The sequence below is a fragment of the Galeopterus variegatus genome, unplaced genomic scaffold (genome assembly GCF_000696425.1).
Source record: "Galeopterus variegatus unplaced genomic scaffold, G_variegatus-3.0.2 Scaffold723, whole genome shotgun sequence".
NCBI classification, from domain to species: domain Eukaryota; kingdom Metazoa; phylum Chordata; class Mammalia; order Dermoptera; family Cynocephalidae; genus Galeopterus; species Galeopterus variegatus.
Window position 1 is genome coordinate 196,490 of NW_007726834.1, and position 27,429 is coordinate 223,918.

At 39.9% G+C, this 27,429-nt stretch overlaps 1 protein-coding gene across 3 annotated transcripts in view; it reads left to right on the forward strand.

The window, feature by feature from the left end:
* Positions 1–4,044: 4,044 nt before the first annotated feature.
* Positions 4,045–27,429, forward strand: part of KAT7 (K(lysine) acetyltransferase 7) — a 30,837-nt gene continuing 7,452 nt past the window's right edge. Inside the window, exons 1-10 of one of the 3 annotated variants that reach the window (XM_008571801.1) lie at positions 4,045–4,220; positions 6,697–6,844; positions 9,459–9,635; positions 10,627–10,866; positions 14,058–14,140; positions 17,507–17,596; positions 18,996–19,094; positions 22,525–22,635; positions 24,320–24,511; positions 27,147–27,236. In XM_008571801.1, coding sequence (XP_008570023.1) covers positions 4,206–4,220; positions 6,697–6,844; positions 9,459–9,635; positions 10,627–10,866; positions 14,058–14,140; positions 17,507–17,596; positions 18,996–19,094; positions 22,525–22,635; positions 24,320–24,511; positions 27,147–27,236 — 1,245 coding nt within the window. In that variant the 5' untranslated portion in view covers positions 4,045–4,205. The remainder of the gene's footprint in view (positions 4,221–6,696; positions 6,845–9,458; positions 9,636–10,626; positions 10,867–14,057; positions 14,141–17,506; positions 17,597–18,995; positions 19,095–22,524; positions 22,636–24,319; positions 24,512–27,146; positions 27,237–27,429) is intronic. The other 2 variants (XM_008571804.1, XM_008571802.1) reach the window with 2 other exon arrangements.

Here is a 27,429-nt window from a genome sequence, read left to right on the forward strand (position 1 = left end):
GGGAATAAATTCCTCTTTTAATTAACTGTTTTTTCTAAAACCCCCTTTTTTAGTTTTTTTTTTTTTTTTTTTTTTTAGCAACTTTCAAAATGTGGTTATTTGACTGTTTAGCTTTGGTGGTTATTTATAACCCCAGCTGCAGAGGCGGGGAGTTGTGCCTGAGCCTGCTGGGATGTGTCCAATAACTTCCCCCAGGGTGGGGCTTGGGGGTGGGGGCCAAGGGTGATATAAGAACCAAATTAACAAGTGGCAAGAAGGTAAGAGAAGCTCCAGGCCATCTCCAGCAAGAGTAAGGAAGAACGGTCCATTAGTGACCATGCTGACTATTTTTAAACCTGCTGTAAATGAAAAGATTTTAATATGAATTATGGTCACATCAGCAACCTCTGGGATTCTCCCAAAGGGACTGAGACCAGGCCAAAACTTCTACTCAGAAGTTATGAGATTGGCTTGGCTACACTAGCATTGTCTTTAAAAGGTTAAGGCATGCTTCCCCCACCTTACAAGACAGTTATCTGTCTGCACACAGAGGGAATGCCTGTCCCTAACTCCTCCTGGGCACATCACTGGTCAGAAAGAGACTTAGAAGAGAGAGGATAGCTGGTTCTGTGCAAGTATTTCCTGAATCAACACCTGACAGTGGGGTTAGGAACATTCAATTCAGTGCCACCCCATTTACTGAGGCCTTTTACGTGTCGAGTAGCCAGAGAGAAGCTGGAGACAGATGACCAGCCAGGCAGGGCTCCCAACCTCTAGGAGCTCTCAGGCCTTTGAAACAATGAACAACTACACTTTGTATTTGAAATATGGTACTTATTTTATTGGCAAGGGAGCATTTTAAAGGAAATTGAGAGATCTTTTAGAGAGCTAACAAACGTAACTGAGGAGACAAGACACAGATACAAGTAAGAAAATACACAAGGACATATTCCACTGCCCACAGACAATGCTGCTCTGTACCTCTGTACTTCTGCACATGCTGTTCCCTTTGCATGGAAAGCCCTGATATTTCCTTGCCCATTGGCAAAGATTGATCCTATGAAACTCCACTTTTTTTTCACCTCTTCTATGAATCCTTTCCTAAACCTTCCGGATGAAACACTCCACTTCCTCCTCTGAACCACTTCTGAACCTTGCTCATCCTTCTACTTTCCCATGTAATACTCTATGGTGTTTTGAGACTTAAAAGCTTACTGGCCTGTCTTCTCCACTGTACTCTAAGCTCCTTTAGGGGAAAGATGATGTTTTGTCCACCTTGTTGTGACTTAATGCCTTGTATATAATGCCAGGGTAATCACTCCTTGACCTAAAGTGAGGTTGAACAGACAAAAGCAAACAACCATTGAGACCATGTGAAAATATATACACAAACATTAGGAGGTTATAGCCACGACTAGGGTGACTGGAAATATAAATAACAGCCATTTATTGAGGACTACTCAATGTCAGGAACTGCTCTAAGTGCTCATTTCCTTTATACCCTACAACACCTTGAGAGGTGGCCATTGGTGTCCCCATTTCATACATGAGAAAACTGAGGCACAGATAAATTTAAAAACTTGTCCAAGAGCAATGCAGATAGAAAGTGGCAGAGCTGAGATTTAAATCCAGATCTGACATCAAAGCCATGTATTGTACACTAGTAGAGCTGATGAGTAAAATAAATAGGATTTATGTTCCTATTATCTGTTTGGGAAGGGGAGTGGGGAACAGAATATCTACCAAGTTGTATCAGGAAATGTATAAATATAGCAGTCAGTGTAAAATAATATATCACTATGCCTTACTACCTTATAAAAAATAAACCAGGAAAGACTTTCTTAAGAAAGAAAATTTTGAAGAAGTTTGGAGATGCATCCAGCCAGGAAGAAAAGCTTGTGAGAAAGGATAAAGGCAGAGAGAACTGTGGAAAGTGCCTACCTGAAGTCTGGCAGATGCAGATGGGTAGGAAGCAACTGGTCAAAGGCTCTGAAACCAAGATCAGTTCTCGCTTCGAGAACTAATTGTGTCATGATGAAAATGACCCTCAAAGTAAAGATTATATTTGGTTAAAGAAAAGAAAGGAATAATAAAAAAAAGTTTTTAAGATTTCCTCTTCCCTGTTCTAAATATACCTAGCTGGTCTACACTCAAGAACACATTTTTTTCCTTATGATATTTCTATCCTGGCATTAGTTTTTTCATCTTTCTGCCAGAATGTACATACACTTTCCAAGGACAAGAACCATATCTTAATGAAAATGTAAAACTCTTCAGTATCAGCTGCAGTGTTAGAGAATCCAGTGTAAGAAATTACCTAAATTGGACATCTGTATTGCTGGTAAGTATTTGCATGATGTATGGTTAAATCAGGTTAAGATCTTATTATAAAATACTAATTTCCAGAGAGAGATACTTTATGATCTCTGACTGCTGTACATTCAGAGACTGTAAAATCTTAATGATATCCTGGTTGACTAACAAGCATTTACTATGGGCAGAACTTGGTCTGGGAACTATTAGAAAGGATGGTATGAAAGAATTGAGATATGCTCTTAATGCGAGTATAAGAGGTCCTTACCATTAGTCGGATAGCCAGAATATCCAAGAGTGACCTCAGGAACACACCAGCATGTACAAAATAAAATAGTGTGAAATTAAATGCTTAAGTGCTGAGGGGATACAAAGCAAGAAGAAATGTGAGCCATTTTCTATAAGTTCTTATGTGCAGTTCACCTAAGTAGGTTATTCAAAGGTATTTCTACTAAGCACTAAAACCTAAATACCAAATACTAAAAACTGCCTGTGTTAACACTGGCCCAGGATATCCCCAAGGAGAATGCTGGCTGCTGGATAAGGGTCTGGAACTTTTAACTCTAGAGTCCTCTATTTAGCATATCAATCAAATGTTTGCCTTCTGCTGCTTTGTTCTTTAGCCCTGCTCCTGGGAGAAATCTCCATCTTAGCTGCCTCTCGTTGAAACTGGGGTCCAGGATCCTAACTTAATGACCAAATTTGCCTAGATTCCGCCCAGTCGCTCTTTGCCAAGCATTGGCCCTCTCAAGACTTCCTCAAGGAAGGTTAAATTTTCAAAGCCTGACCTCCCCTGTCCAGCCTTTTCTTCTAGCCTAATATCCTTGTTCAACTTCTCCTTCCTAGGCCCTCTCATTATTACTTAAATATCCATTTTTTTTTTTTTGGTTCTAGCTTCACTAAAAATATTCCTTCCTCTTCCTCCCTCCCCCAACTCTTGGCTCATGCATCTGGATTCCAGAGGTCATTTGGGCTAAACGGGTTCAGCGCTTCTCCGATTCTGGTACGGTACCCCCCATATTCAAGGCACAACTTTCACCCCTGGCCACCCAGTGCTCTCAAACCCAAACATAGTCGGGGAAGGAGGTGGGCGCTCACCACAGAGCTAAACTGGGAATTCTTTGGAGCTACAGCTTCTGGAGATTGGTTTTGCCGCCTCCAGTGACATGCTAACTTGCTGTTCGCTAAGGGCAAGGACAGTGTATCCTCTACGAGAAAGGAAATTGCCTGATGACGAACACGAATCTTTCGTCCCTTTCTCCAGCCCCCATTCTCACCCCTTTGAGGCACAGGATGGCACTTAATAAAACACAAAGTTTTTTGTACAAAATATCTCTTCCCAACTTTGAGTTTATATGATAAATGGAAAAGTCCTTTAGTCAATTAGGCAACGAAGGGGTTAAATCTCAGCAACCTGATGGATTCGGGGGGTTTCCTTCCTCGACTCTAGAAATTAAAACGACCAAGAACGGAAATTTTGCCCAAGGTAAAGATGAGAACCGTTAACTTCAACCATCAGGCTTCTGCCCCCAAAAAGAATGGCTACTCACGCCCACAAAAGGTGCCACTCACCCAACTAAAAATGGCTGGCCCGGGTTTCCACTATGGGTACCACTTTCTGCCCAACTCCAAAATGGCGCCCACTAGCCTCACCAAAAGGAGCGACTCTCCCAGTACTCTCTGTGGCCCGTAACGTCAGGTGACGCGAGCCCCAGCCGGAAGTGAAGGAAAAAGCGCTTCAGCCCGCGGCGCCTGCGCAGAAGGCGCTGGACGCTGAAAGGCAAGAGGCACTTGGGATCGTCCGCAGGACTGGGACTGCTACAGAGGCCGCCACGGAGCCCGCCGGAGCCACCGTTCCTCCTGCTGCTGCCGCCGCTGCCCGAATCGGAACCGTCGGGCTGCAGCCGCCGGCAATGCCGCGAAGGAAGGTGAGAAACGGGAAAAGAGGGATGGCGGGCTTCTAAGGACAGTCGATTGAGCAGTGTGACGCAGTTGGCCACGCCTCACAGTGGTTGGGTTCCCACGTCTCTCTCCCCGGAACCTAGCTCAGCCACCCTCTCTTCCGTCCATACCCGACAGAAAAATGTGGGCCCGACCCTGGCCTTGGCCTGTGCTTGCAACTATTCCCGCCCTCTGCTTGCCTGGATCGGAAGCGTTCTTATTGCTAATTGGTTGCTCAAACATCTAGAAGTATATTGATTGGCTGATGACGCCGCCGATTTGGGCCCAACGGTCACCTCCCCGCGTGCGGGGGCGGTGTCTGAGCACGGCCCCAGCGGTCTCCCACTGGCTGTAGAGAACGATCCCTCCTCTCTTGATTGGCCGGGCTTGGCAGTCTGTCCCATGGGGGCGCGGTTTAGCAGGGCCTCGATTGGGAGGCACGAATCCCCGCCCTTCCGGGTGGGAATGCTGATAGGTGCGGAGGCGGGGTTTTGGAGGTTGCCTTCCCTTCCAGGTGGGGGGCACAACAAAGCAGAGGACTGGGTGATGGAAAACCAGCGCCCACTCCCAAGGGATCTCACTCAGGCCCGGTGCTGCTAAACCCTAACCTTCCCTTATTCGCTTAGTTCGACAGCACCTAGAAAATGCAATTCATAAAATAAAAAGCTTTCCAGAATTGGAAAGGATTTAATGAGATCACCGAGGAATACCGCCGCCCCTTCTTTTTACAACTTAACAAACGGAGGCCTAGTGAGTGCCCCAAATCACTCAATTAAGCCACGGCAGAGCCAGAACTACAGAACATATCTAATTCAGTTCAACAAATCTTTATTGACTACTTGCTACGTGCTGGTTGCTGGGGATTCAGAAATTAATTAGACTTGATCCCTGGCTTAAGGATATCACAGTCTGATGGGGAAAACAGACATAAAATAACTGTAGAAGGATCTAGTAAATTCTCTACTTGGAAGTATATACATAATGTTATAGGAGGGAAGGGAGGGAGCAGTTTAATCTGTTCTGAAGTAAGATGGGAAGTAGATTGGTGAAAGCCAGAGAGAAGAGCTGAGTTCTAGGGTTAAGCCAGGAAAGGATGGACAGAGGTCAGGGATTCAAATATCCGGGTAATTGGACTAGGTGACCTTTAAGAATCTCCCTTCATCCTAGCAATTTTCTGTCACTCTTTGTGGGGCCTCCCCTCATTTCTGGGCAGGTTACCCTTGAAATGTTTGGAAAGCTGGGTGGTATTCTTGCTCATTTCTGCAGAATCTTTCTCTTTTTAGAGGCTTTCCAAGTTAAATATTTACACTTTTTAAAGTCTCCTAAAATGACCTAAGTTGGTAACTAGTATCTGTGTTAAGGCTCACCAAATGCAGCAATATTATTGGAATAGGTCCACAGTCCCCTTTCTGCATTTCCCAGATACACAGACTTCTCAAAAATGTAAATTTTTCAGTAAGTTGTTTGGTGGCAAACCTGTTCTAAACTGTTCTGAGGTTACTTCTGGTTTTATGCATCTTATGTGTATGACTTTATATATTTTGCTGCAGAAATATTAATGTGTTTGATTATGGGGTGTTATTTGCAGGATATATGCAAAGTATTTTCTTAAAATCTAAAAACAATATGAACAAACACAATTGGCCCTAAGAGTTTTGAATAAATAATCGGTACTTGTAGTTTGAAGCTTGGTATTGTTTTTAGCAAATATTCTTCCCTTTCTGGTTTAGTAAAGGGTATAGTGTTAATTCTTAAATGATAAAAGTTATCTTTATGGCTAATCAGTTCTCAGGAGGCTAATAATTGACAAATAATTATTAATTAGAAGATGATTTTTAAAAAAAACCCTGTTTTGAGTACGCATGAGTCTTCACGTGCAAGCTGCCTTTTTCAGCACTTGTGGCATTCATGTAGAGAAACTTCAACGATAGATGACGGCATTAGAAAGAAGAGTTTTTGTCTTTTTCTGCTTAAGTTCTTTTGGGATCAGAGTTGTGGACCATGGTATTTTGAAGTAGTGTATTTTTCTTAGATGTCATAGCTGTTCAAGGAGACTTTGAACAAAGGCTACTCTAAAGTTAAATGGGGCCTAGTGTAAGTGTTTTTCTCACTACCTTGGACTTTTTTTTCATGGTGTGTCAGCAAGACCGTTTTGAGTTGGGTACTTTTATTTCCAGTTTGTGGTACTGATCTCCAAATGGACTTGGTTCAGAATTAGTGATAATACAGTAAGAATTAATTCTTTTTATTTATTTAACAAAGGTGCCTTATTTGTAGGTTGTTCCATTTAAATATCCTAAATAAAGGGAAGTTGGCTCTGGGCAGGCAGCGAAATGCTTGTGGAGTCCTTTCTTAGGTTTGAACTTGGTGTTTCCAGCCTCACAGTTTGTTTGATTTTCATTGTTAATACAAACCCACAGAGTAAATGCTTCTGTGCTAATGTCTGGATCTGTGGTATTACAGAGGAATGCAGGCAGTAGTTCAGATGGAACCGAAGATTCCGATTTTTCTACAGATCTCGAGCACACAGACAGTTCAGAGAGTGATGGTACATCCCGACGATCTGCCCGAGTCACCCGCTCATCAGCCAGGCTGAGCCAGAGTTCTCAAGGTAAAAGTCTTCATTCTTCCTGACCACTCCTCCCAGCTGACTGACTCTTCATCATATTATTGTGCTAGTTAGTGTGGAAACTGGTCCCTTGGCTTGGTGTAGATAGCAGTATACAGATGACTTGTAAAATGTAGAGCAAATTCAGAAGCATAATGTCTTTAAAAATGCTTCTGTTGGGGGGTGCTGTCCAATTTGCAGACCCAAAGGAACTATGGTTGGTATAATGGGTGTGAGACACATATATGTTTTGAGTCATTTGATTTTTTTTTTTTTTTTCCCAAGACTAGAGTGTTCCCATTGGTAAAATGGGAATGCTATTTCTTCACTTTCTGTTGGAATGGTTTAGGCTCAGGAACTTAAAATAGTCTCTTGAACTTGTTATTGGAGGAAGCCCAGTACTTCTTTAACCCTTGACTTGGTGTTGTCAGCACCACGCTCAACCATTGAGCAAACCGGCCATCCCTATATAGGATCCGAACCTGTGGCCTTGGTATTATCAGCACCACAGTCTCCCGAGTGAGCCACGGGCTGGCCTGGAAGCCCAGTACTTCTAAAACCATGTTTACGTCTGTAATGTAGGCTGATACACAGTTAATAGATATAAGTAGTTGTACCCAAATATCAGTGTATAAATACCGATAATTTTGCTTTGGTAGTAAAGAATTGAGAATCTTGGGGTTGGAAGGTTTAAGGGTCTCTAGTGCATTTAGCCTTCGGGGCTTATATTTGTAGGGGTATACTTGACCCCTTCTGGTTCTGCTCTAAGATTCTCTAGGGAGGAAAGAAGGTTGAAGTTAATACGCAAAGCTAATGATCAATAGGTGATAATAGATTAAGGAGAAAAATTATAATATGTCTTGAGCACTTAAATAATGTTGATTTGGTTACTGCATATGATCATGTTGCAAAATTAGAGAAAAACATTAGTTTTTCAAGCAAGAAAGTGGGAATATGCTGTCTTTGTGATTGTTCCTAACTTTACTTTTGAATTTAATATTTTAGCTGAAGTATAGCTATCGTCTTTTGATTCCTCAACTTTCAAGTTTTTATTGCAATGGACTGTTGATAAATGGCTACTATAATTCAGGTACCATGCTGTGTGCTGGGATACCATGGTAGAAAAATCATAGTTCCTGCCCTTAAGGAGCTTACAGTTTAGTGCGAGATACAGATATGTAAATTGAAAATGGTAATACACTGTGGTAAGGGCTGTGAGAGATGTTTGCATAGAGTACTATGAAAGACCAGTGATGGGGCAGCCAACTTAAGGCAGGTCTCCCAGACTGAAGTTTTAGAGGATCTAGTAGGAATTCACAAGTTAAAAGATGGGAAAATGTTATTCTAGGCAGAGGGAACATTATATGTAAAGGAAGGGCCATAATGTTCTTAGTGTAATTGGCCATGCCCTGGACAGCTGAAAGTTGTACATATTCAAAACAGCTAGAAAATGCATGAGGTCTGGGTTGCTCTCTAGTTATTATACTCCATGACTACAGAGTTGCTCAACTGCTTGGGGACACCATTCACAATGTAGTCTATGTAAGGTGGACCTCTGCATAGCAAGCTGTACACAGCCTTGGTGAACAGAGCCCCTTGGAGGTGTACAAACATAACTTTGCTTTGTGCTAACATTTCTCACCCAAAAGTTTGGGAAGTTCAGTTTTCTTCTTTGGAGAATCTGTAAGATTTACATATCATCTTAGGATTTTTTGTTTGTTTAAAATACATTTTAATTTCAGCTTTGAATTTCTTTTATTTCCTTGTGTCATTGGGTTAGAGATATAAACAGGCTGCTGAGTGCCTTAGAAAAGGTTTTGCTATCCAAAAGAACTTAAAAAGCTGTATTCTTGCCTTATCTTTATGAATCTATAATAATTTTGCTTAAGAGTATCAGAGAGAATATGGGCCGGCCTGTGGCTCACTTGGGAGAGTGTGGTGCTGATAATACTGAGGCTGCGGGTTCAGATCCCCATATAGGGATGGCCAGTTAGCTCACTTGGGAGAGCGTGGTGCTGACAACACCAAGGGTTAAGATCCCCTTACCGGTCATCTTAAAAAAAAAAAAAGAGTGTCAGAGAGAATAATCAAAAAGAAACAATAGGCCCCTATAGAAAGGAATTATTTGTATTATTTGGTGGGTTAGAATAAGGAAAGAAAGAAAGAATGCAGCTAATATTTATAAAGCACTTTCTATGTACCAGGGATCGTGTTAAGTACTTTACATGCAAGATCTCACCTGTTCCTCACTACAAACTTATGAGGAGTGTGCTACTAGTATTTTCCTTTTTCTAGGTCAGGAAACAGGTTTGGAGAGATTAACTTACCAAAGATGCCACAACTAGTTGGTATGGTGGAGAGCAGTTGAATCAAGTTCAGTCTTGATTGCCGAACCTAAACTGTCAGTGCTGTCCTATACTGCGTCTCTATACATGGGCTAGGCTCTTTTGCTTATATTTTATTTAATAAAATAGATATTTTGAGGAATTTTTTGGAGTATGTGAAATATGAAGAGGAGGAGGATATAATAATAATAAAAAATCATATGGATGGGAAGTAAACCAATTTCCTTCTTTTTCCTTTAATTATTTTATTATCTTTTAAAAATTGGGATCAGATTCCAGCCCTGTTCGAAATTTGCAGTCTTTTGGCACTGAGGAGCCTGCTTATTCTACCAGAAGAGTGACCCGTAGTCAGCAGCAGCCCACTCCAGTGACTCCGAAAAAATACCCTCTTCGACAGACTCGTTCTTCTGGCTCAGAAACTGAGCAAGTGGTTGATTTTTCAGATAGAGGTGAGTGAGTATGGTATGACTTGGACCAATTACAGAGGATCTGGTCAATTTCCTTTTAAGTGAGTCTTGGAGCCACTGCAGGTAGATGCCTACTACTGAAAACAGTTCAGCTAGGTGAATGCTGTTTGCCTGATTCCTTTCTTAGGTCTTGCTGAGGACAGTTTGGTACTAGAGTATTCTTGACCTTAATGGGCAATGTTATTATTGAGACTGATTCACCAGCCCACATAGGGGCCTTAGAGCAGAGGTTATACACTAGTGGGCTAGGACTAGCCTGCCAACAGGGTCGATTGGTTTGCTCTCACAGTGTTTAAAATTTTTTTTAATTTGTTGCCTATATTTGAAAATACAGAGATTTCTTATAAAATCCTGGATTAATAGTTTAAACAGTGGAAAGATCTGGGAACATTATCACTCAGAGTAATAATTGGCTGGAGTTGAACAGTAGTTGGACAGTGAGATGCTTTAGATGGACAATGAGATACCTTGCCTTGTAGGCATTTGATTTGCAACCCCTGATTTAGAGTCTGGAATTTCAAGATTGGATTGTTAAACTACCAGCAAGCTAACTCAGGAGTCTAAGTGCATTCTCACACCAGATCTGTTTATTGTCATCCAGAAAGACAACTGTTTTCATTTATCTTGTATCCTGTGTATCTCCTGGAAGGAAAGTGAGATGGAAATGTTTTTTAAATTTATTTCCACCTGGTTTTGATTACCTATCATTAGGAGCTCAGGAGAAACACAGATAAGTAAATTATATTAGGTAAACTCCAAATTTAATTTTAATCAGAATGTAAAGTTGCATAAGAGGAATGGTGTTAGTGTCTCTTCATTTTTCATTTGATTTAGCTTTATAGCAGATAAGTAGCTAAAAGTTACTGGTTAAATCATAGAAAGAGGATCTGGGAAGCTCCTAAACTCTTCTGAATAGTAAACCTCTAAATAAATGCACCGCATTCACAAGTTCTGCCAATTGCTTTTGCTTCAGAAACTAAAAATACAGCTGATCATGATGAGTCACCACCTCGAACTCCAACTGGAAATGCACCTTCTTCTGAGTCTGACATAGACATCTCCAGTCCCAACGTGTCTCACGATGAAAGCATTGCCAAAGACATGTCCCTGAAGGACTCAGGCAGCGACCTCTCTCATCGCCCCAAGCGCCGTCGCTTCCATGAAAGCTACAATTTCAATATGAAGTGTCCTACACCAGGCTGTAACTCTCTAGGTTAGTGATCCCCAGCTTCATGACTACCTGTATTCTATGGTTCTGTCTCCCTCTGAAATTAGAATCGTCAAGAAATGTTTTGTGTTCTTCTGTGATCTGCCTTCTTGGGCTCTTCAGTGGTCATGTGCTCAGAGTTACAATGAGTTGCCCACTTGAATAAAAGCATTTCTGCTTCTTGGCCTATTGTCCATAATAATAAATCTGGTTGCAAGGAAAGTAACTATGATAAAGCACTCAGTTTATTGAGAGCTTTTCCCGGGGAAAAATTCCCTTCCTTTCCCGGCAAAAACAAAGAAGACAACCAGTTATCTCTAAATATCTCATTGTATGGCACATAGTACATACACAGGGAGTGCTGTGATGGTCGGATATTGCATGTGTGTGTGCACACATGGGTGTACGTGTACGTGTGTGTGTGTGTGTGTGTATGTGTGTGTAGTTGGTTAGGGAAAGCCTACTCTGATAGGTTGACATTTGAGCAGAGACCTGAAAGAAGTGGGAGAGTGAGGCGTTTAAATATTTGAGGATAAGCATTATGGGAGAGGGAATAGCAAGTGCAAAGCCCCTGGGGGCAAGAGAATGCTTAACTGGTTTGAAGAATACTTAGAGGCCAGTATGCCTGAGGGAGAATGATCAGAATGGAGAGGAGATGAGGTCAGAGTGGGAGCCCGGACGAGTGTTACTTATGCCCAGGACTTAGCCCCTTAGTGGGGTAGGCCATGGGGTAAATACAAGTATGTTGCATCACAGGAAAGTTTTCTTTGACTTTTGGCTTTAATATATTGGAAGCTGGAAAAGTATGTACCTGAGCTTTCAAAATTATTCTTGGTCCTGTTCTCCTTATTTTAGGCAAAACAATGTCATTAATGGGGCCGGCCCGTGGCTCACTCGGGAGAGTGCGGTGCTGATAACACCAGGGCCACAGGTTCGGATCCCATATAGGGATGGCCGATTAGCTCACTGGGTGAGCGTGGTGCTGACAACACTAAGTCAAGGGTTCAGATCCCCTTACCGGTCATCTTTTAAAACAAAACAAAACAAAACAAAGAAACAATGTCATTAATAATTTTGCTATAAAATATGTGCTGTGAAAGATTAAAACCCAGCAGGAGGGCTTGAAATGCTTAAGTAAAAGTTTTCCTTCACTTATAACCCCAGAACCATGCCCCAAATATAAAACTACTATCGATAGTTTTTTGGTGAATGTTTCTAGTAAGTTTTTATACACACATAAGTACATATATATGTACATTTTTTTTTGTTATTCATGAAAGGGAAAATGCTATTCAAATGGTTGTTTATTTTTGATATTTTACATTATTAGCACTTAGACTTTTTTTTTTTTAAAAAGGATACAGAGAATTTTATTATATTGATAGATCATAAATTATTTAAATTGTCCCATATTAATTGACATTAGATTGTTTCTCTTTTTTAGCTGTGTTGAATAAGATTGTAATAGATGGCCTTATACATATGTATTTCAGTGTCTTTCTGCAAAATCTGAATGATAGATTCATAGCAGTGGAATTGCTGGGTCAATAGATCAGCTGTAACTTTTTAAACTTTTAATATAGATACATTAGATTGGTTTTAATTTATATATTATAAAATAAGACATGGCTTGAATAATTTACTCAGAAATTATGGATACACAGAATTTAAAAAGTAAGGCTTGCTGTAGCAGTGGCACTACTTTTTTTTTTTTTTTTTTTTGGGTGGCTGGCTGGTATCGGGATCTGAACCCTTGACCTTGGTGATGACACTACATTTTATATACATGGTGTTTGATCACTGAGGGTAGTTTTTTGTGTCCAGCGTAACTATATGGATCTCTAAAATTGCATTTTTTAATAATACAGTCCCGGAGAAATGGCAGCCTGAATGTCATAAAATAACACTCTCCCTGATACTTGGACTATTTCTGGCCTTTAAAGCTTGCACTGTAAATCATGCTGTATAATTTTTTAAATCCCAATGTCTCCTTTACCCCAAATTAAATATCTTTTTTCCTATGAAAGATAGGAAAAAAAGAAAAAGATATCTTTTTTCCTATGATTTTTGTTGGCTTGCAATTCAGCTTAGCTAACTTATCTTTCTGTTTCATTAGCATTATCTTACCAGCCCGTTCAATCTTAAGTGTTTAATAAAGTCCTTGGTTGTAGAGATGTATAAAAAGGAAATAATGTTCAGTTCCCTGTGTGTTTTTTAAAAAAAAACACATGAGGAATAGAAGAATGAAGAAAAACCCCTTTAGATAAAACAAGCTTTCTGTGTTGTTATTCCTAATGTTTTCCTCTCTTACAAGGCCTTGTGCTGTCTGTTTAAAAGTTTGATTGTAGGGCCGGCCTGTGGCTCACTTGGGAGAATGTGGTGCTGATTACACCAAGGCCACAGGTTCAGATCCCTATATAGGGATGGCCGGTTAGCTCTCTTGAGAGAATGTGGTGCTGACAACACCAAGTCGAGGGTTAAGATCCCCTTACCAGTCATCTTTTGTCCTTTTTTGAGACTGGCCGCACCGCCAGTCATCCCTGTATAGGATCCGAACCCACAGCGCTGCACTCTCCCGAGTGTGCCACGGGCTCGGTCTCCCCCCCAAAAAAAAAGTTTGATTATAGAAAAAGCCTAAATTTTTAAACAAAACCAGTCCTCCCTCCAAAAAAATGAGTCTATTTAATGAGGTTCAAAATTTTCAAAATATGTTTACTTATATGATAGAAAAGGCCATTTTTTCCTCCATTTTTCATAAGTTTCTTTAGATTATTCAAAGGATTTAAGTTAGATTGGATAGCATTGCATAGTAGAAAGAAAAGTTGTTTATAAATATGGCTTGATTAATTTATTATAGGAGAGTTAAATTTCACCAAAAGAAAGTGTTCTTGTGTGTAATTTTGTGCCTTATTATAAATGTACAGCTTTATGACATTTTGGGATTTCAGAAATATATCATCAGAACAGAAGGAACTGTAATTTATATTGAACATACATTGCTAGTTTTATCCTGTAGAAGAAAAAAATTCATGGTGGGTGCACAGTATGGAACTAACAGCACTTACCTTAAATGGATTCAATCTGATTACACATATTTGATAGAAATGATATAGCAAAAAAACAGGTTTGTTTAGAGAAAAATGTAACTTTCTAATCTTGTCTTCTTTCTTGAGATTAAGTTTTCCCTCCTTTAACAGGACATCTTACAGGAAAGCACGAGAGACATTTCTCCATCTCAGGATGCCCACTCTATCATAACCTATCAGCCGACGAATGCAAGGTAATCGTATTCTCATTTATTCAGCATATACCTGTTGAGTTCTTACTGTTTGCCAGGCACTTTGCTAAACACTGGGGATACGGTGATGAACAAGATGGGCAGGGTTCTTGGTCCTACATTGTAGTGGGGGAAACAATAAAGCAATTGTGCTTTTAAAAAAACTAGTTAAACAAATACTCGTAAAAAAGTTACAGTATGTAATGAATGTATCAAAAGAAATTAACAGGAATAGAGTATTTGGAACATCAACCAGGCATTGGTATTTTCCATTAAAAATTACCTCAAAGACTGTTTAGGGACCTTTTCCCCTTAGGAGTAACTTGCATAAATATGTGATCTCAATATTTATGCATTAAGTTCTCTTCTTATAATTCTATGAAATCATTTTGCTTTTTAAAATTTTTTCTTAATTCTTTTCCTCTTTCTCTGTCCATTTCTTCAAAATACTTTTCCTTTTGTTAACTATCAATTATGCCGACTCTTGGTCAATTCCTCTTTTGAATTCTTGAAAAATATGGCTCCTAAATAACCTTCAGGGATTTGGGATAATTTATTTAGGAGTGGAGCCTATGATCCTATTTTGTGTGGAACTAAAAAATTAATTATAGAGAAGGAAGAGTTGTGAATGTTATTAATTATAAATGCATTGCTCAGGTAGTTTTGAACAGGTTATCCAAGCTGGTTAGATCAAAGTATTGTTGTTGTTTTTGTTGTTACTACTTTGCTGATGAGCCCAGGGTCAGAGGTTTATTCTTGTCTGAGCCAGTTGTATTCTGAGAAGAATTAAATTTTGTAGCTAACATTAATTGTCCTTGATTCAGGAATATGTTCTCTTATTTGCAAGTAGACCACAGGGGTGAAAGTTTCTTTGTTGTGTTTAGTCTTTCAGCAAAGTAGTATACTTTTAATACTGATATGGATTTTAAGGTTGATGACCTTACTCTTACTTTTCTTCATTCCAAACCTTTTTGTGAGCAAGGCAGTTTCTTGCTTTGTGAAAGAGTAAGCGGTAGGTCTTTCCATTGTCTTCCCATTAGTCTGAGACCAGAGCAGAACAGGAATACCTCTGCTCACATCTGCATCAGAAGCTGACAAGGCATTAGGTACTTCTTTCTCTGAATATAACTGTGATCTCTCTTTTTTGAGAGTTGTCCTCTACCACTTTTCTTTAAATATAATGACCAGATACGATTGATGGTTTTACATAAAAATCTTCCTGAGGTATAATGGTTAAATTTTTTGGCTTATAGCAATACCTTAAGCAATTTATTTTAGAAAAATAAAAATTTGAGTTTGGGGAAGAAAATTCTGAAAAAAGGAAAACATTTCTATCCTGAATTTTTCTTTTGTTCCCTTTACAAGGGGAAGTAGGCTCAGCATAATTTATCTCTACTATTGGAGCATGTTTTTGGAGGATCAGGAGAATTTCTGAAAGATGATATATTTTTATTGCATTTAGAATCCCAAATGAAAACATTAGACTGATTTCTCACTTTTATTAAGAGCTCTAGAGTTTTAAAACTACCTGTATATACATAATTGCTCTTGAGTTTCCCAGGAAACCTTTGTGATCAGTTATATTATCAATTTTATTTGGTTATATATTTCTGTGGCTGCATGTGCGCTGTTACAGATATCTGATGATTCAGTGAATAAGATGTAAGAGTGCATTAAAGGAGTTTCCATTTTTGTGGGGGGAGCAACATAAACCTATAAATTAATAGGTAAATAAGAATTTCATGTAGTGATAAGTACTGTGAGAAAAGATATGAAGAGTGACTGTAAAGATATAAAGAGAGTGACTGTTTTGGGGGGGTGGTTATAGCACTGCTTTTCTTAGGGCAGTCAAGGAGGACGTTCCTGAGGAATTGGCATCTGGGGCATGGATGATGGCAAAGATACAGTATGTAGAGATTTAGGAGAAGAGATATCTGAGTAGAAGGAATAGCAAGTGCAAAGACTATGAGGTGGGGATAAACTGTTGAGGATGAGAGACTGAAAGTAGGCCAGTGTGGCTGCAATATGATGGGGAATGAGGAAGCAGCATCCAGATCATGAAGGCTCATATAGGCCTTGGCACACGAGTATGTTTTCCCTCTGATGGCAATGGGAAGCATGTGGAGGGCTTGAGCAGAGGCATGATATGGTTTCCTAAACACCTTTTTTTCTAAGCGACACCTTGCTAGTATGTGGAGAATGGACTGTGGGGGCAAGAGTTGCCACGGGATAGAGTGATTGGAAGAATGCTTAGAAAGAAAGTCCAGCAGTCCATTGATGGTGGCTTGGACTAGCATTGTGTCAGTGGAGATTCTAAGAATTGGTTGGATTCAGGTTATATTTTAGAGGGAGGCAACCTAGTAGACTTGCTGTTGGATTCCATGTAAGTTGTGAGAAAAAAGGATGGCATTCAAGTTTTTTATTTTTTTTTATGACCGGTAAGGGGATCGTAACCCTTGGCTTGGTGTCGCCTGCACCCCACTCAGCCAGTGAGTGCACCAGCCATCCCTATATAGGATCCGAACCTGCGGCCTCAGCGCTCCCAGCGCCGCTGCGCTCCCAGCACCGCACACTCCCGAGTGAGCCACGGGTTAGGCCCTCAAGTTTTTGATTGATCAGCTGTTTAGCTACTGTTGCCATTTATTGATACTAGGGAGATTTGGAGAGGAGCAGAGTTGTGGGGGAATTCATTCTGTTTTTTTTTTTTTTTAAAGATGACCGGTAAGGGGATCTTAACCCTTGACTTGGTGTTGTCAGCACCACGCTCAGCCAGTGAGCGAACCGGCCATCCCTATGTGGGATCCGAACCCGGGGCCTTGGTGTTATCAGCACTGCACTCTCCCGAGTGAGCCACGGGCCGGCCCGAATTCATTACTGTTTTGACCATTCCTGAGTTTTAGTGGTGAAGTTGAATAGGCAGTTGGAACTGGGTCCTCAGTTCCCAGATAACTACGGAGAGCTGATATGATTTGTCTAAGGCCATGTAATTGCAGAGTTAAGTTTTTCTGTAGACTTGAACCCAGGTTTTCTAACATATTCTTTGTATTTCCTCACTCTGTTCTTGTACTTCCTCACACTATTTCCCATCCATTGTAGAGTGAAAAGAGTTCAGGCTCAGAGTCATCAGACTTAAGGTTTACCACGGTTTAGCTTGATCATTTCACTTCTCTGATCCTCAGTTAATGGCTGAGAAAGCAGAATGTGAAGCTTGCCTTATCTCTTTCTTACAGAGATTATGGTAATAAGTGTGAAGACCCTTTGAAAGTAAAAGTACAACGTAAATTCAGGGGATTATTCTTGTATTCTTACACGTTGAGTAAACGTAGTCTTAGAAGCAGGTGGATTTATTGACGTTGTTGATGGTTGCAGGTGAGAGCACAGAGCCGGGATAAGCAGATAGAAGAAAGGATGCTGTCCCACAGGCAAGATGACAACAACAGGCATTCAACCAGGCACCAGGTATGGGCCTAGTTAAAGCTCTGGCCATTCACAGTCTTCCAGTCATAAACTAAGAATTGTTTGTTTTTCAAGTAGTAAACTTTTGTAAAACAAGCACTTCTATCTCATAAATGAAGGAATTGTGCTATTTATAATAATAGTAATAGTAAAAGTAAAAGATTACTCTGATTATTTGAAAGATTACACTTTGTTGCTCTGTATCCTTGTTTTTATCTTTTTTTTTTTTTTTAACCCATTATAGTTTGCCTTCAAACCCCTCCCCTCTGCTGGCACTTTTCTAGGGTCACCAGTGACTTTTCCGTAGCATTTGATGCATGTTGACTGTGTCGTTTTTTTTCTACTTCTCTCTTCCCTTACTTTCCAGGAAACATCCTGGCTCTGTCATAAACCTTCTTCTGCTTCTCTGAACATTCGTGCCGCATTGATTGCACTTAATTCCTTGTTCCTTCCTAAATGCCTTTGGTCTTTACTCTTGCTGTTTTCCTGCCTGGAACTCTATACCTGTACCAAGAAGAGATTGTATTTATCCTTCAAGGTCTTGTGAAGCTCTCAGCTATTGTAGCAATTCTTCCCAAATCCTCTCCCACCATTAATGATTTTTTTTCACATGTATTTCCATTGTGATGTTCTCAAAATGTTAGCCTTTGTCACATTTACATAGCTCACCATCTAGGTGTCTGTTTTTGCGGTTAGATTATAGGTGGGTAGCAGAGTGGAGGAAATATGGTGATGAGGAAGTTTGGCTTTGAGGCCAAGCAGATCTGGGTTTGAATACTGTGACTCTGTTACTCCAGCTGTGTTGTCTTGGGCAGGTCAGCTAATCTCCCTAAACTTTATTTCCTTTTTAATAAAAAAGGATGAATAATGCCTACCTGGCAGGGTAATCAGCTAAATTATGTATCTAAAGTACCTATCCCCAGTGCTTGGCAGGTAAAAAGCATTCCATAAGTGATAGCTATACTTTTCTTCATTGTCTGTCTTGTGTTCTGTTCTTATTCACTTTTTCTATTTTTATTTATTTTTGTATCACTTTTGATCATGTCGGTTCCATTACTTGGAATACACTAAGCATTCATTAAATGCTTACTGAGTTGAAATGATCTTTATTTTATTCCCATTGCTTTTGTGGAGCCTTCCATCCTTAATTTATGTTCATATTAAAATAAGTTTGCATTTCTTAGCCCATATTTAACTGGCAGTAAAGGTAGTGGTTTGGGTGATGAGGGAACCTAATTTGGAATTTTAAAATTGCCAAATAATTCACAGTGTGGCTGTAACATTTCCAGTGTTTTTTTCTTCCTTTAAAAAATTTTTTAAATTTTCGGTACTTTCATTTCGAAGCTTAAATTCATGATGAGTTTTCTAGCTAGCTTCTCAGTTTTCTCCTTTTTTCTTTTAGGCACCAACGGAAAGACAGCTGCGATATAAGGAAAAGGTGGCTGAACTCAGGAAGAAAAGAAATTCTGGACTGAGCAAAGAACAGAAAGAGAAATATATGGTGAGTAAAAGTCAGACATTTAATTCTGTCTTTCAAATTTGTCATTTCTTATTCTCTACAAGTGTGTATCAAGTGAATACTGAATACAGGTGACTCTTTTCTGGCACTTAGAGCTTACTATAATCCCACAAAAGTGGGCGGTTGAGAGTGAAACAGGAGGAGGTCTTAGAAAAATGAAATACAATTAGAATTTAGATTTTTAAAAATTTGATCCTCTAATTGTAAACTTCACTATAATTTTAAAGGGTAAAATTTACCCTGTGGCATTGGAAATGTGTGTATAAGGAAAAATATTCAAGCTTAGAGGTAATCCACTTATTTTAATGGAAAAGTATAGTCTATAATAGATCTTTTTGTAGAATCTTACCATTTTTTTCTAATTTCAAAAGTAATGCACATTTGTAATAGAGAATATAGAACAATTAAGAAAAGTATACAGAAGAGGAGCCAGCTCGTGGCTCACTCGGGAGAGTGTGGTGCTGATAACACCAAGGCCATGGGTTTGGATCCCATATAGGGATGGCCGGTGAGCGTGGTGCTGACAACACCAAGTCAAGGGTTAAGATCCCCTTACCAGTCATCTTTTTTTTAAAAAAGAAAGAAAAGTATACAGAAGAAAACATAAATCCTACTACCTAAAAATAGCCACAGCCAGCATTTTGGAATATATCCTGGCTTTTTACATAATACCTTATTTATATAACTAGGCTCTTACTATATGTAGCACTTGGAATTCTGTCTTTTCACTCAAACATCTTGAACTGATATCTTCACTTCATTACAAGTTCTTCAAAAATTTTTTGCATAAATTTAGTTTTTTAGGTAAAGATTTATTTTAGTATAAATGTATTAATACATGCTTACTACTGAAAATAACAAAAATATGGAGAAGAAAAAGTTCAGTAAAAATCGTTCTCCAGGGCCGGCCTGGTGGCGCTCCCGCCAAGGGTTCGGATCCCACATACAGACCGGCGGCTCATTGGCTGAGCGAGGAGTGGGGGCAACACCGAGGGGTGCGGTCCCATTGCCGGTCCCCGGTGCGGGCGCGACACTGAGGGTTGCGATCCCGATACCGGTCAGTAAAAAAGACAAATTGGTATTCGTAATAACTTCGTATAGCATACATTATACGAAGTTATACGATTTTGTCTTTTTCCGTGTCCGGCAACGGATCGCAACCCTCAGTGTTGTCCCCGTACCGGACCAGGGACCGGCAACGGGATTGCAAACCTCGGCGTTGCTCCCGCGCCTCGCTCAGCCAGTGAGCGGGAGCCGGTCCGTATGTGGGATCCGAACCCTCGGGCGGGAGCGCCACCGCGCTTCCCAAGCGGCGAACTACCCAGTGCGCCACCGGGCCGGCCCTAGAATTGGAATTTTTTTTATTTAGTTATTAGAATAGATTATTAAATGTGTGGTTTGTGACCATTTAGACAGTCAGAGCATATTTTCACTAAGACAGAAATACTCCAAACTATGTTTTGCTTTTTTGTTTTTGCTGGCTGGTACAGAGATTGAATCCTGGACCTTTGTGTTACCAGCACCACACTCTAACCAACTGAGCTAACCGGCCAGCTTTGTATTTACTTTTTTGGCAGTCATCACTGTCTTGAAAATGATAACTGTACGAGTAAATGGACATAGATCAATGTGAGATGGATGATGGATTGTGGGGTGAATTTGTAGCTAAACATTTACACCTGACTATGTTGGGTGTGTGGAGGGAAGGCTCTGGTTAGTGGGCTGTAGGGTACCAGGTTGTATGTTTGCCCCTGTCTTGTTCAGTGTTTTTATCTGCACGCTGGGTGAAGGTGTAATAATATAGTAATAATATTTATTGGGTGATTATGTGCTAGGCACAGTGGTTATGATGTTCCATTAATGTTTATAACAACCCTGTATAATGGATGGTGTTTAACCTGTCTTACATACAGGACAACTGAGGTTTAGAAAAGTAAATTGCCCAAAATTATACAGGTAGAAAGTGTATCTGAAGTAGGGCCGGCCCGTGGCTCACTCGGGAGAGTGTGGTGCTGATAACACCAAGACCACGTGTTCGGATCCCATATAGGGATGGCCGGTTTGCTCACTGGGAGAGCGTGGTGCTGACAACACCAAGTCAAGGGTTAAGATCCCCTTACCGGTCATCTTTTAAGAAAGAAAAAAGAAAAAAAGAAAGTGCATCCAAAGTAAAAGCTCCTGAATTTTTTTCATATTATAAACATCGGCTTTTCAGTAATTTGGGATAGATTATTTTGACCTAACCTTCCTGATAAAAATGCTGGATAGGATTTTATTCTAGCTTTTTTCCCTCCGCATTTATCAAAAACTAAAGGAAATGACTAATACTTACACTTAAATCTTAGGTGACAGCCCAAATTCAAAAAGATACATTATACGGCAGATGGACCTAAGTTAACCAGAAGAAAATTTTTTTTTTTTTTTTGGTGGTTGGCAGGAACAGGTATCAACCCCGGAAGAAATTTTAATAGGGGTAAAGATACTGGCGAATGGTTTCTTCATATGCTAATATATATGTGAGATCTATAATGTATTCCTGGGGTGAGCCATCCACTCCATTTAACCACCATTGTCTCTTATTCTCTGGGTGGGAGGTGGAGCCTAGAACAGAGTGGGAAGGCCTAGAAGCAAAGGTTTAAAAGAGAAGTTTTCCTTATGGAATTTATTTCCTGGGAAAGTATACTTGTAGTGGCTGTCATGGTAAGATTTGAAAGTTATTTAAAACTGGATTATTTTTATGCTTTTAATTTTCTAAGGCTTTTCTTCTTTTCTTCTTGCTTAATATTTAGTAAGACATTTTTTAAGAGTCCTGCCTGTTTTTCAGCTGTGCACTTGGGCTGGATTTTTAGTGACAGCATTACACCTTTGGTCAACAGTGTAATGGTGGCCACAGAAATTCAAATGAAAGAATTTACACAGGATTGCTTAGTTCACCTGCCTGTCCCTACTTACAAGTTTTCTTTTCAGTCTAAAATCTTAGGTGCTAAAGCTTAAAGAATCTGTTTTTTGTTTTTAAATTAGGGAGTATCCACCGAGGTTCCTTGCAGATCTCAGGATTCTAGGAATGTGTCGTGCTTCTGGGTTTGTTGTAATTTATTCATTTGTATGGTCATGCACATTTTCAGATGAAAAAATTTAGGGATAGAGTTCTGATCCTTGAGGTGCCCGTTTAGAGACAGAAGAATGAAACTCCCTTCCGAAAGCGTAGGAGCATTTCCTCTCCAGACTCACTAGGGTGGATAGTGGGTGTCTGCTGGAGTTAACTTAATAAATAGTATGTCTTGTGCTCAATCCCTAGCACCTAATATGTAGGTACTAAGTAAGTAGCTTATGGTTGTGGTTGGCATCGATTGAAATGAAATAGATTAAGTTCTTAGAAGCAGAGAATGTCACACTCTGGTTATTTTCCTAGGAACACAGACAAACCTATGGGAACACTCGGGAACCTCTCTTGGAAAACCTGACAAGCGAGTATGACTTGGATCTTTTCCGAAGAGCACAAGCCCGAGCTTCAGAGGATTTGGTGAGTGTTAAAACCTCCAAGCTGAGGACCACTTGTGAAAGGCACTTTAGAAGTGCCAAGAAAAATGATTAGCAATTAGTCTGATGGGAATTAAATGTACCTTGCTGCTTGAATCTCTTTCTCCTTTCCCCAGCTGGCCTTTTTGAGACTGCTTTTCCCATTCATATTTAAAACTAATCACCCCTCCCCCCTTCCCCTTATTCTTAGAATTTTTCCCTCCTTTCCACCTCAACTCCTGGAAGTACCAGTTTGGCTTGAGGTGGTGAGGCTGGATAAAACAGTAGGTGCCCCTTTGTCTCAGTGGGGTGATTTGCAATTCTGAGAACCTCTAGACTGGGATATATGCATCTCTGTTTCCTTTATCCCAACAGAAACTCTCTTTTTTTTTGAAACTCTCCTTTTAATACAGTTAATCATAAAAGAATGAAGATAACAGTGAAGCGGAATAATGGAAAAGCTTGTTGTCAGATATTTTAGAGTTAATCTTTGACACAGCTAGGTTTTATATATTAAGGTGGTTTCCTGTTTGGATTTTTATTTACAGTTCACACAGTTCTGATGCCATAGGCAGAATTTTTTTTAACAACTTTGCTTGAAGAAAATCCTGGTAATTACTCCTGATTTAGCAGATTAAATATATTCAAGGAGCCTTGGTTTGTAAACTTAATCTCATTTCTATGTACAACCCCCCCCCCCTTTTTTTTTTTCATTATATCGAATACTAGACTTGTTGAAAACTTGTAGGGGTCCGGGTTTGATGGCTACCCTTGGCTGGGATAGGCTGCTACTGCTGCTGGTTTTCTCTATGCTATTCTGGAATAGAGCATTTCCTAGGACAGTCTTTCATACCTTTTCACCTGGTTATGCATTACAAATTTGTAAGCATAACTTCTGTAGCCAATTCATAGCCACCGAAAGGAGATGAATATCTAAAAACATTTTCTAGAGTTTAAATTCCAAAATTAAATTGTCATCCACATTTCAAAAATATTTTTTAAAGGGCCCACAATTTATTTTTTTATTTTTTATTTTTTTAAAGATGACCGGTAAGGGGATCTTAACCCTTGACTTGGTGTTGTCAGCACCACGCTCAGCCAGTGAGCAAACCTGCCATCCCTATATGGGATCCGAACCCGGGGCCTTGGTGTTATCAACACAGCACTCTCCCGAGTGAGCCACGGGCCGGCCCGCCCACAATTTATTTTTAAAAGTGGTCATTATTGATATATGTCACAAAGATTCACGGAGCTTTATAAAAGCTTCTGCAGATGAGTGAGGCCATTCTAAATTATCTTTTCTGTTTCATTTTAGAATATTTTGTAAGGGTAGAGAGTTGTGGTGGATTCCCTTTATAATTCAGTTTGGTTCAGGCTGATAAAAATGAAGATTAGTTGCTGAGGGCTCTTTCTGATAAGGCCCAAGCCACAGTGGTAGGGAGCAGAGAAACCACTTTCTGTTAAGACCTCTGCTCTGGGTGATACAGATAGTAAGTTTTCTGTAAACCTGCTTGATTTCCCATGCCCACATAGCTCTCTTTAGTGTTTCTCATGGGTAGAAGGCAAATCTGCCTGATTTTTTTCATAAGTTTAGTATGGCGGTATGCACATAAGCTTACTAACAGGCTTTTTAAAACAAAGATGGTAAATTCTCATCCTCTTTTGACTTGATTTCTTCTTGGCAATAGGAGAAGTTAAGGCTGCAAGGCCAAATCACAGAGGGGAGCAACATGATTAAGACAATTGCTTTTGGCCGCTATGAGCTCGATACTTGGTACCATTCTCCCTATCCTGAAGAATATGCACGGCTGGGACGTCTCTACATGTGTGAATTCTGTTTAAAATATATGAAGAGCCAAACAATACTCCGTCGGCACATGGTAAGTTGTCTTGGGTTCCTCTGCCTTGATCATGATGGTGATAAGCTATGTGGGTTTTGCCCTAGAGGTGATATCTGTCCAGGCAACTCTTAGTGGTCCACAGCAGTGGGAAAAAGAAATAGGAAATTGAAAGCCACAATTCAGGGTGAGGGTATACAGCCTGTCGTATGGTGCTGGGTGGTACCCAAAACAGCTGAAGGGCCTTAACTTCTCCCTGCCTTTTTTCTTTTTTCTTTTTTTTTTTCCTTTTTGTCTTTTTTTTCGTGACCGGTAATGGGATCACAACCCTCGGTGTCGTGCCCGCACCGCTCTCAACCAGTGAGCAGACCAGTCTCTATATGGGATCCGAACCCTCGGCGGGAGCGCCGCCACGCTCCCAAGTGCCGCACTCTACCGAGTGCGCCACCGGGCCGTCCCTGCCTTTTTTCTTGCTCTCCACTCTTTTCCATTTCTTCCTTGGAATATGAATTAACTCTGTCGATAGTTTTTGTGTGTTCCAAACTAGATGAAAATACATAGACTTCATTAGACAGGGCAGGGACAGCATGGCTCACTTTTGTATCCCTAGTAACTAGCTTGGGCAGTAGATGTCCAGTAAATGTGTGTTGAATGAAAACTTGTTTAAGGGAGATCAGCCTGTGACAGATTATTAAATTAATTAACAGAACGGGTCCTTTGGTGCCCCACCCTCAAGTTGTTTATTGCTTTCTGGTTTCTGAACATTCTTGCTGTTAAAATAGAATAAAGACTTGAATCTGATTTTATTGTTGATAAATGTGTTTACTAGATTTTTTGCAGCTTTAAGTCATTTTTCTTTCCCTAGTTGTGGAATAAAAAACCTTATTTAAAAGGGAATTTCTGTCGTGACGAGGGATGAGGAAAAGGATAGAGATTAGTCTTTCAGACAGAGAAACCTTTTGTCATTCCTAAGGCCTTTTCAGATGTCTCTTCTTCCTTTCCCTTCCATCTTTATTTTCCAGGATTTCTACATCTACAATCCAGGCCTCCTATGTTTCTGTTATTATACTCTTCTCCCCAGTTTGTGATACTGCTTTTTTGTGTTCCTAACTGGAGCACATGGTCTATAGCTTTGTGGCCCAGAACTGCTACTTTGACTTAAGCTCTCCATACTCCAGCACATTTTACTTGTCTGGGGATAGAAAAATGGAAGGAAGGTGATGTATGAGAACTGGTGGAGACACTAGGGCAAGGGAGTAAGGGTGGCAGGAAGGCTGGACACTGGCACAGACGTTAGACCGTGGAGCTAAGTAAAACTGGTATTTCTATTGATTTGAACTACTTGCCATTTGTACCTTATTCTTTTTGGTTTTGGTTATTTAATGACATTAACCAATGAGATAGCCAGAAGGGCAAAAATAGTAGAGAGAGAAAAAGAGTAGATAAATCTGAGGACCAAATAAGTATTCTAGCTATTTTAGGATCTACTCTGTTTTATGAGAGTTATAAAAATCAAATTTCAGGAAATACAAACCTATTTTATTTTTATTTTTTGGTGGCTGGCTAGTACAGGGATCAAACCCCAGACCTTGGTGTTATCAGCACCATGTTCTAACCAACTGAGCTAACTGGCCAGCCGACTTCTTTTAATCCCTATGTATTCTGATTCTCTTTACTTTAGGTGTAACCACTGGAATGGTCTTTCTTTGGCATGCCTTCTGTTTTTAAACAAATAATTGTTGTATTGGTTTGCTTATTGTTGAAAAGAGCCAGTATGAGTAAGGGGTGGAAAGAACAAACTATAGGTGGAGCTTTCTTGAAGCAATTCCAGTTGATAAATATTGGCATTTACATGTGACAAAATTGGAACACAATTCTTTGGTCAACAAAAAGAGTCACAATAAAACTGTTTAATAGAAAGTGTTCCATATACATATACTTTTTAAACAATATTTTGAAATGTATTTACATAAAACCTTTCAAGAATTCACCTATAACAGCAGTTGCTGGCCGCGGTAAAACTACTGTATTAGCAATTGGGTGCAAGGAAAGGGTGATACTTTGTGCCCCCTTGTGGCCAAATGTTCCCCAGCTTCCTGCTGCTTGACCAGGCTGCCTTGATTTTTTTTTAACCCACAGAAGGACTTTCTTATTTCGTTGTGTAACAGAGAGAATACATTCATGGGGAAGAAGTGGGGGGTGGGTGGTGTGTGCAGATAGTGGTGAATGGTTTTTATCATTGTGGGTAGATTTTTTAATCTGAGAAAAAAACATAATAGTTAGGCGGCAAAGAGAAATTATTGGTAAAGGTAAGAGTAAAGTACTTAGCTCTAAGCTGCTGGAAATAAGCTGCTTAAGAATTTCCTGTTGGCGTGAGGCATTTTATAATAAGAAAGGGTGTTCTTCTTTATCTCGCCGATGATTTTAATCTTTTGGGCTAAAATAGTGACAGAATATAATCCAGAAAACTTGTTCCGAACTGCTGTAAAAATGCCATAAATGTAATGACTTCAGAAGCCTTTATTTGTTTTACTGAAAAAATTTCTGTTTTGCTGTGTTCTCAAGTGTGTCCAACTGTCCCTCAGCTCAGTTAACTAAATTTGACCCATGATTTCTTTGAAGAGCAGCCTTGTTGGGAGGGCTTTGATTCCCTGATGTGAATTCCATTCTCTTGCAGGCCAAGTGTGTGTGGAAACACCCACCTGGTGATGAGATATATCGCAAAGGCTCAATCTCTGTGTTTGAAGTGGATGGCAAGAAAAACAAGGTAAAAAGTAGTGACTTAAGAAAGTGGGGTAATGTTTGTTGTACAGAAGGTTTCAGGATATCTTCATCACACCCTGTAAAGGAGATATATCTCTCTTCTTGCCAAAACACACAGTTTCTGTTTCATTAATAATGTGTGATCATTAATTTTAGCCCTTTTTCTGATAAATTGAGGAATCACTGTCCCACATATG